The 10,477-nt window shown below is 47.6% G+C and overlaps 1 protein-coding gene across 1 annotated transcript in view; it reads right to left on the reverse strand.

Moving 5' to 3' along the window:
- Positions 1-987: 987 nt before the first annotated feature.
- Positions 988-10,477, reverse strand: part of EPHA4 (EPH receptor A4) — a gene marked incomplete at its 5' end in the record, with an annotated part of 53,134 nt that continues 43,644 nt past the window's right edge. Inside the window, 7 exons of the mRNA XM_010137139.1 lie at positions 988-1,102; positions 1,394-1,549; positions 3,351-3,443; positions 3,545-3,651; positions 6,310-6,459; positions 8,932-9,141; positions 9,667-9,728. Of these exons, the coding sequence (XP_010135441.1) occupies positions 988-1,102; positions 1,394-1,549; positions 3,351-3,443; positions 3,545-3,651; positions 6,310-6,459; positions 8,932-9,141; positions 9,667-9,728 (893 nt within the window). The remainder of the gene's footprint in view (positions 1,103-1,393; positions 1,550-3,350; positions 3,444-3,544; positions 3,652-6,309; positions 6,460-8,931; positions 9,142-9,666; positions 9,729-10,477) is intronic.

Below are 10,477 nucleotides of genomic sequence, written 5' to 3' on the forward strand. Positions count from 1 at the left end.
CAATTTTCATTGTCATCAAAGAGAGCAAACAACGGGAAACACCGAGCAATTAGTCTGGGAAACCAGCTCAGGTTCCTACAAACCAGTTGGGAACCCCAAATAATACATACCACAGCACTTCTGGGTTTTTTCTTCTTTCCCCAACAGTGATGAAATCCTGGCACAGTTTGAGAAACAAAAGCACCATGAATGTGCTGGACGCTGTCCTTTCACTGACCTTCTGTGGGTGGCAATGGGAATCGCACTTCTTGAAAGAGAAAAGAAGTCTGAAAGCTCCACAGCCACGATTGTCACAGCCAGCTACTGGCAAGGTGGTCACAAAACGTCTTTAGGCATCAGCGCGGCAAACGACCAGCCCACAACCTCCCCAGGGTCTGGTTCTGCCCAGTAATCCACAAGGTGGGTCATCTCAGGCCTTGAGCCCGTGAATGGGCAGAGCTTGAATTGGCAGGCGCTGATGAGCCCAAATGATGTTCTCACTGAGGTTTCTGCAAGGTATCAGTGATGCATCAAGTCTGCAAACAATATCCCAGGGCAGGTTCTTCATTCCAGTGAAAGATGCACAACGGTGGTTTCACCCACAAAGCAAACACTACGGTTGTAATCCTATGGGTCACGAGGAGAAGGAAAGCAGTTCTGTTTTTTGTTTTCCAAGCACAGTATCTGGCAGCAAACATAGCATCAAAACTTGAATGTGACTTTATATTTATATAGATATATGTATTTTACACAGCGTCGATCAACAGAGAAGTATGTTCCAAGAAACAATTTGTTCCAGGTCTGGTTTAAAATGACGGCTTGTCATCATTCCTGGAGACCCCCCTCCCACCACACACGCTCGGCTGCCGCAATCTGTACATCAAGCAATGCTGTGGATCTTAAATTTCGAAGGGCGAGGAGACGAAGTAAAAAAAGTGCAGTTCTTCAATTAAAGTGCATGGATGAGGTAAACTAATTTCAAGAGTTTTGAGTTTATTCAGTACTGGCTCAGACGGGAACCATCCTGCCGTGCATCTGTTGCATTTGGGTGCGCATCGCTTGAACACTGCTCAAGATCTTGTTCTGGTGCGCAATGGCGGTGATGCCGATCCTCGCCAGATCGCTGTGGAAAGCAAGAGAAGAGGGAAGAGGGAGGCTGAGAACTGCTGGGTCAAATGCTGATGCACAGGAAAATACTAGAGTCAACCACAAACAACAGAGCAAAAGCGAGGCAGACGTACAGAAATGGTTAATTAAATAAGCGGAGGCATAGGGGAGGCAGTTTAAAGTTATCCTCCGTCCAAATGAAAGGCATTCCAGTCCTTTAATGAGGGTAATGATACGCAGCACAAAGCCAAGAGGCCGATTAAATCCAGATTTACCCGTTCTTTTGCTTATATCGCTGAGTACTTACTCCTGGTTCATATGCACCACGGCCTCCAGGGTGGTGTAGCCGGCGGCTGTGAAGTTATCCTTGTATCGCTCCATTTTAATGGCCTGGAGCCAGTCACCGACAGAAACAACTGCCGAGAACTCCGGGGAGCTGGGATCCAGCAGGGCTGTGCTGGGTCTGGATGTCAAACAGGGAGAGGACAGAGAAACGGTGTCAGATGGATCAGAGATCACAAACCAAAGGCTGATCTCTGCAGTGGGAAGTAGGGGTGAGACGCTGCACCCAGTGAAAGCAGCGGCTCTGCAGAAGAGCGCGGATCAGGGCAAGAGGCTTCACAAAGGGCAAAGGAACAGGCCAGGTTTTGCTAAGAACAACCCTAGGTCTCTCTTTTCACTTTCAGATCTAACCTGAAGCACGGCCCCGCTCACCACTTCCACCCCAGACACAACCAAGCTCATGGAAAATGCTTCTTCTTCAACAAAACAAAGGCATGGCGATGGTGGGTCTGCACCTCAGCGGCGAGGCAAGACCTTGCTGGTCCCGCCTGAGCAGAGCTCAGCTCAGCAGCTACGCAGACACGCCAAGAACCGGGAGCTCACAACCTGCCTGACTGGTTTGGAGGGCAGAACTCAGGGCGGGTTCAAATAAATCCTCCTTCTGGTCGGCTTCATAGGCAGGCTCAGCGCATTCAGTCAACCTCGGGACAGCAGGGAGTTAATCCGCACTTTAACCAACCCGTCCCTGACCGGCGCGTGTGCCAGGACTGGGGGGAACCACGCGAGCTTTGATCTCTGTTTGCAGGGCAGAGTGTGCTCCTCCTTTTCCCTTGCACAAAAAATAATTCTTTTGGTTTTGGTTTGCTTTGTTTTTTAACAAAATTCACTCCTCTTGTTGCTATCTCATTTAGTGTCATAAATCAAGGTTTCACTAAACCACTGTGAATTACTACTATCTTTCCAACCAAAACAATTATCATTTAGCCATTTATTTGAAATCACACTTCATCAAAGATTGGGTGCGCAAGAGCAGAGTTATGTCTTGCCTAAGGCACCAAGGAACATGCTGGGGATACTCGGTGCAGCACTTTGATGGTCCTATCTAACCCAAGACCAATGACGGCAACCTAATTATATACAATTAAGCTTCACGTATAAAGGCGTTACGGGCATACTTGAACTTCACGTTCCAAAGGGAAGAAAAATAAAGCTCTATAAATAGCCAAGAACACAAAATGGCACTAAATCACCTGACAAAGCAAAGGCATTTGAAAAAATGGTGTAAATCAGTAAAGCTCCGCTTACTTCAGCGTTTCACCAGCTTAAACAAACTGCTGAGCTGTCCCAACAGTGTGGGTTTACGCTACAACTCCGGGAGTTTCCTTCCTACCGCTCTGCTCTTGCACATACTGGGCTTACCACGCCGAGCAAACCAAACAGACGTAATGCGGGATCGGTGGAGACATGAAACCGGCTTTCCACAAAATTAAATTCAAATTCACAAAGAAATTAATCCACACCTTCCCGATGCCTGCAGGGCGTTGGCTGGGATGCCCGAGTGCTCATTTGCAAATCCTACACAAATGTGGGGTTTATGAAATGCGATGATGTGCTTTTCCTGCAGAAAACCACATCGCTCCCGCTCGCTGTGCTGCGTTAAGGCTCCTCGTTCCGGCTCTTTCACTAGGGGGAGAGGGAAAAGACATGGCGAGCTTTGCCTCCCAACAGAGCTTCCTGCAGCAGAACTTCTTCAGGAGGGGCTTAAGACCATGGCAGTGTTGGTGGGACATAGCAAGAGCTCTGCTCGCTCCCTTTTCCATCACACGGGGCCGGGAGAGCCTGGGGTGCCCAAAGGGGTTCATCTCTTGACTCTCCTGAGCCCGGTTTAACCCCAGCGCTTCCCAGGCTTTGGTGACTGGCAGCTTTGCCAGTCACCTCCATTGCGCTCCCTCAAACATCACCATTACAAAGGCACAGCTGACCTGGAGCTCTCGCTGCCCGTCCTCTTCAGGCTGTTGGGGTTGCGGATGAGTTTGTCCAGCATGTTGACGATCTGTCCAAATTTTGGCCGGTCGCTGCGTTCCTTCTGCCAGCAGTCCAACATCAGCTGGTGGAGAGCAATGGGGCAGTCCATCGGCGGGGGGGGGCGGGACCCCTCATCTGTCCAAATTTTGGCCGGTCGCTGCGTTCCTTCTGCCAGCAGTCCAACATCAGCTGGTGGAGAGCAATGGGGCAGTCCATCGGCGGGGGCAGCCGGTACCCTTCTTCGATAGCTTTAATAACCTGTAAATGGCACAGTTAAGAAGACGTTGGAGAACGTCAGGCACCGCTCACATCAGCCAGCTGAGGGTCACTTATGCTAGGGCGATCCAAAGCATGGAAACAAATCCACAGTTCAGTGAAACAACATGGAAAATTGTACTCAGACTGGGGCAGTCCATCGGCGGGGGCAGCCGGTACCCTTCTTCGATAGCTTTAATAACCTGTAAATGGCACAGTTAAGAAGACGTTGGAGAACGTCAGGCACCGCTCACATCAGCCAGCTGAGGGTCACTTATGCTAGGGCGATCCAAAGCATGGAAACAAATCCACAGTTCAGTGAAACAACATGGAAAATTGTACTCAGACTGAGGCAGCTGGTGGTGTCAGAGCAGTCATTTCTCCTCAGCGACTCAAAACCAAAAGGGTACAACACCCAAAGCAGGTATTGGACACAGCAGGGCAAGGTACCACAATAGAGCACGTGGGACACAGGGATGACATAAGAGCCCAGGTTAGCATTAAGCAAATATCCTGCTGGACAGACGGTTAGAGAAGCGAGAGCTCCACAGCAAATCTTTAATATCTGTCAGTTTTGGGTGCAATATGCTGAAGATGAACTTTCCCCCATCATTTCTGGGATACAGTGGATCACCCCCTCCTCCTCATCTAGTTGATCTAATTGCAGATGCCCCTGCTCGCTGTGGGGGGCTTGGACTAGATGAGCTTAGAAGGTCCCTTCCAACCAAAGCCGCTCTGTGATCCTGTGATCTCTGTCAGTATTACAGGCCTTGTGGAGAACCTGTTTGGTCTCTCACCACTGTGTGCCCTGAAGCAAGATGTGCAGAGACGGGAACCCTTTTGTGCAGCTTCATTGAGCAAGTCACCGAAGCCCAACGCGTCAGCATTAAGTGTGCGTTACCTATTTCATAGACACCAGAACAACTCACAAGCTGAAGTCACTTCACACCCTCCAGAGCTCCAGAGCTTCCGTCACTCCAGAGCAACTTCTGCATTCTCTCAGGAGAATGGTATCTGACCAGGACTCAGTTCTGATATGACAGAGATGTGACCCAGAAGTCTTCAGATCTTAATTAATCGATATGACTTTGATTTGCTGTGAAGACTAGAGACCAGGAGTGCACAGACTGAACTGCACTAAATTCCCTTGGTCTGGTCTTGTCCAATTAGTGGCTAAAATCCACTGGGAGGACAGGGTGAGGGATATTAGCAGCTATTTGGTGACCACAAACACAGTGGCTCTTGCTGCTCCGGGAAGTGTGAAGATCCTTTTGATTTCTCTGGATTCAGCAGGCACTGAACGTAACTGGAAATCCACTTTGGCTTTGATGTGAAAAGCACTGCTCTCACCACCGCTCAGGAGAAAAAAATGGTTTCCCTATGCCGTGGACTAAAAAGAGGCTGCAAAGACAGAAATTTGGGCTTTCAAGCTTCTCAAGGTGGTCTCCCACGGCACCGTAGCCACATACGCCAGCCAATGTGCCAGCTCTGTGGCTGCGCACCGGGCTGCGCTGCGCTGCGCAGACACCCCTGCTCTAACTGAGACAACATCTGGTGTTTTATTTTCTCGCTAAGTCTTGATGACTTCCTGTTAGCAGAGGAAGGCAAGCCTGGGTGCCAGCAGAGACGCTGCACATCAAAAGGAAATTAAAATTATATCCCCCGTTCAGACTAACTGCCATCCGCATCGAGACACTCTCTGAAAACGCGCAGCTCCATGTACGAGAGCAGATGACTTGTAAAAATGACTTAACCGCTCCCAGGGCCCAGTGTTCAGATTGACATTTTCTTCTTCCTTTATATGTTCTCAAATCCCCTGGGGAAGAAGAGTGATGGATAATCTATGCCTCGTTTGCACTGGGATTTTTTTTTTTTCATTTAATAAAAATTCTATTAGCAAAAGTTCTTATTAGCGTTATTATTAACGACTCTTCTGGAGGAGCGGCCGTTGTGCATGCTCCCCTTCGGAATACACCGGAGGGGTCCAGATGGCACAGTTAAACAGGACATGCATAATTAAGGGATGGCCATTTAGGAAAGCTGCTTTTTAATGTCCTCGGGGGGCAGCTATGCCATTGTCACCCGGACTGATAATCAGAACTGGATTTCGTGTGTGTTGCTTTAGATATCCTACAAGAAATAAAATCATCTGGAAGAATTACAAGCATACTGGGGCTGGAAGAATTAACTAGTAATAGGAAACCCCATTAAATTCAAGTGTTTTTTCTTAAAGACTTTCAATAAAGTTGAGATTTAATATCAACATTCAAATCTTCCCTCTCTTGACAGTATTATGGTCCGACAGTTTAAATATATTCATTTCCCTTTCCTCCACTCTTCTCTTTGATTTTAATTGGTTATTAAATTTTCCCTAAAATTAAAAAAAAAAAAGAAAAAAAAAGAAATGGAAAAAAAAAAAGATGCGTGCACACGTTACAGCCCTTGACGTGAGAATCCCCTATTCCCAGGCTTGAGGTATTCAAGGCAGTCTTAGTTCCAGAGAGGTTCCCGAGAGAACAGGCATCTACCACACATGATACCCTCTGGAAAACCTGGGGTGAACGTCTTCTAACCACGCAACAAACACACAGGAACACATCAGTGGGTGTCTAAGGACGAAGGTAAAGGCGTGGGGGGAGGAGGAAAGGAAAGGAGACTCACGTCTTGGTTGGACATATCCCAGTAAGGTCTCTCTCCGTAGGACATCACCTCCCACATGACGATGCCGTAGCTCCACACATCACTGGCCGATGTGAACTTGCGGTAGGCAATCGCCTCCGGCGCGGTCCATCTGATGGGGATCTTGCCACCCTGTCACAAAGGAGAGAAACCACAGGCTCGCGAGGCACGGGCCCAGCAACACGCGCGGCTGTCGCCGCTCCGCGCTGCCATCAGAAACACAAAACTGGTTTCTGTAGGCGAGTCCAGGACCCTGCCTAAAAAGGCTTCTGCTGTCTCCTTCTCTTGCCATAAAGCTGTCGGATCCAACCGGGAGGCATCGCTACCCATCTGTTTTCTTCAGTCACAAGGAGGCGAAGCAGTAAATTGTTAAATGTATTTTTATCGGCCCTCTACATGATCTCTGCTCAGGGCTACGCTGGAGCATGAGAACAAGCCAGGGGTTTTACAAAGTATATATTAGAGACTTAGTTGACAAAACAATTAAGTACATGCTGTTAATTACTGTTTCCTCGCTGGCCTGTCTGACCTGTTCGGCCTGTTTCAGAAAAATGGGATTATAAATGTTTTGCTCTTCAAAAAGGTGAAATAAAGACAGGATAACCTGGGAAGATGTATGAATACCGTGGTGTTTCCCATGGCCAGCATCCCGGCTCCTGCCAGAGATGGGAGAAGGCAGGCGAGCCTCTGGGCCCCCCCAGTGCCTGAGGAGGGGTCCAGCACCAGACCACGGCACAGGGCTGCTTTGATACCTGTTGGAGAGAGCTGCCTCCTGTTACAATACCTCTTTTTAAACAAATAACAACGCTTGGGCATCAGATTTGGGCCACCGAGGTCCTGCACTGATTTAAAAGGAATTCGCTTCATCCTGTTTATCTGATTTTGCTTTAGCTGAGTGATCCCAGGCCAGAGATTTCTCCCTTTGTTTATGCTAATATGGAAGGTGTTTTTAATTGAGCTTTTGGTTTCCTGCAGTTCCATCTGGGGAACAACTTAAGCCGAACAAAGGTTTTAGAGTGGTTTTTTTTTTTTTTCATTTGCCTTTATGCTTTTTTGATTAAGTTTATTTTGGTAGGGTTTTTTTCTCAGCAATCTCCTGGATAGTTTTATCCATAACTGAGTGCAGCGTGTGCATGCTTAATGGTTTATTGTTCTAATCTCTCTCTCAAGTGTTTAATATGGACTTGTTCCAAAGCCGAGGGAAATCAGAAGGGGTCCTTCTCCCGGCTTCTTGAGGCCCTTTGTGACTCAGGCTGTGGCAGTACGTGCCCTGTGTGGCTATAGGATGCTCTCACTTACACTGCTCCCTTGTTAGACACTACTGACGGGGAGCAGAACGCACCATCATCCTAAAAAAGGATGCTTTAAAAATTGCATCCCAGTGGTTGTGGAACAGCTCTGCCCCTCCTTTCAGACACAGATGCAGGGACATTGTTTACACACGGCTGTCATTCTAAAAATGGTCAATGCGCTCTTTTTATTTAGCTGCTCGACTTCATCCAAATTTTCCCCATGCCACAATACTGATAGCAAATGAAGATAGCGCGCTACAATGCAAATGTCACCGATTCCCTGTGGTTCACTCCTGAGAGCAAACATCTCCACTCACTCCATTCAAAGGCGAGCTGCTCGATCATCTCTGCTGTGCCCTTGTGCGTTGTCTAAACTCTGATACTCCTGAAAGCAGCTTCTCAGCCCTCTGCAGCTGCTCCTTCCACTTGCCACCTTTCTGAGCGAGAAACACTGACCTGCGTTCAGTGCCCCACGAGCCTACCCTTCCCTCTCATAACTGCGAATCCATTCCAGCACGAGTGCTGGGATTAAAGCGCAGAATCTGAGCGCTGCAAACAAACTTGGCACTGGGGAGAACAGATGGAGAATGGCAGAGATTTAAAAACAAAGAAAATAAGCAATTAAAAAAGGAGACTTTATAAACGCCGACCTTTTTTCCTTCACACGCATGTTAATTACAGAGGTACTGAACAAAGGCCGGTAAAGGTCGGGATGTTGTTTTGTGGCCAGAAGTACTTGCATTAGTACCATTCCACATGCTCTAGCAAAATCAGTTAACAGTGGGATGCTGGAATAGAGATAAAAAGGGAAAGAAACAATGTGAATGGGGGCCTCGCACTTTTCCCAGTCCTAATTATTTAGGTCAAATTTATGACTAGCTTTGTGCTGGCCTGAAGTGGGCAAAAGGGGATTTATCTTTTTTTCTGTTTCTTTGGTGGTGTATCTCCACTTGCAGGATCAACCCTCAGTGGCACTTGGAAATCATTATGCATGCTTGTAGGTACCAGAAGGAATAGAAGCCCAAGTGCTGATTTCTGGCACCAGAGTCCTGTCACAGACTCCAGCACGCTGAAGGAAGCAGAGGAATACATGGGTCACATCCTCAGAGGAGGAATACTGATGTAGCCATAACACCACATCGATTTATCCCAGCTATGGAGCCTGGGCCAATGGTTATTTTCAGGTTCTGATACAGGTGTTCACTTGTGACTGAGATGATTTTAAACCAAACCATCGACACCTCCCACGCAGCCAGGCAAAACCACTATGTAGGGCAAGAAAACCCACCGGACTTTTTCTTTCCCTCCTTACCCGGGTGGTATAAGCAGCTTCGGGGTCGTCTTCCAGGACCCGGGACATGCCAAAGTCAGACACTTTGCAGACCAGGTTGCTGTTGACCAGTATGTTCCGAGCAGCTAGATCGCGATGCACGTAGCTCATGTCAGACAGGTACTTCATTCCCGAGCCGATGCCACGAAGCATCCCCACCAGCTGGATGACTGTGAACCTCCCATCATTCTTCTGCACGTGGGGAAAGGAAGAAAACCAAAGCGTGTTAAGCTAAAAGCTTAGTGATTGCCACGGCTGAACCTGGCAAAGAGTGGATCTCCAATTCCCATCTTCTCGCAAATAAAACACAACGTCATTTCCTTGCTCTCCCGACTCGTGTCTATAATTCACCAGGAAAGTAAAAACCCAGAGGTTCTGTCACAGCTTCCAGTGATGCAGTATCCCGTTTGCAATGCATCGGGCTTTAATGAGCCTGCAGCACTGTGAGCCTTTCAAAAATGGAGCAAATCTGAACTGTTCCCATTAAACATGGATTATTTAAGATGCTGCTCTTTTAAACTTCACATTTATTCTGGGTTTCAATAGGAGCAACACTAGGAGACAGAAATTTCCCAAGTACAAACATAATTTATTTAAAAATGCTTTAAAAATTTTCAGCATCTTCTGCAAAAAAACCCAACTCCCAAAACAGAGAGAAAACCAGGAAATGTTGCCCAGTATAAAACCTCCTCGGCTTACGATGAAGAAAACACCTACCCTGAGGAAGGCATCCAAGGAGCCATTCTCCATGTACTCTGTTATGATCATCACCGGTTTACCTAGAGTTCGCAGAAAGAAAAGCACAATTCCTTGATGAACACTGATGTTAATGGGATAAAAATGGGTTTTGCATGATTTCCCTGCCAAGACACCTGGCTTACACAATCTAATTTAATTTGAAAAGCACCGAGCTTATGCCTCAGCAGTGGGGAGCAAGGGAAGAAATATTATAGGACAGAAACATTTCAAGGCTCCCATCTGGAAGGTTAACCCTTTGCTCAACTCATTGACAAGGTCTTCAACTAAAGTGGCTCCTGTTCCCTAAGGGATATATAAATTGATAACTGAGAGCACAGACTCAAGGATCTGTTCAAACTTGACAAAAATCTGGAGTGTAATTAAATTGCTTGTCTCCCTCTTTCAAAAGGGGACGTGCAAACTCTTTGGTCTCTCTGCCTCTTCCAAAAGATCATCGCTGTAAGCGAGTCAGAAGCTGTCAGCAGCGACAAGGTATCCCAAGACAACCAGGTTCAAGAATGCAAAATACAAGCGGTTCCTCTCAACTTTATCTGTCCCGAATTTGTATCCTCTGTCTCTCATTTAGAAACGAGCCAAAGCCTTTTGCCTCATGAAGTCAGCCAGAGGATAAACGACTCAGTGAGGTGGGGCAGAGCGCTTCAGCAGCGCCCAGCTCTCTGTGCTGCAATGCTGGGCAGTCTGAAGAGGAGTCCAGTTACTGCCACGGGGCTCCTTCCTCTCACTGCCAAGGGGCTGCTTCCCAGGCCCTCTCCTGTTGAAACCAACAGCA

This window comes from Buceros rhinoceros, unplaced genomic scaffold (assembly GCF_000710305.1).
Source record: "Buceros rhinoceros silvestris isolate BGI_N320 unplaced genomic scaffold, ASM71030v1 scaffold10685, whole genome shotgun sequence".
NCBI lineage: Eukaryota > Metazoa > Chordata > Aves > Bucerotiformes > Bucerotidae > Buceros > Buceros rhinoceros.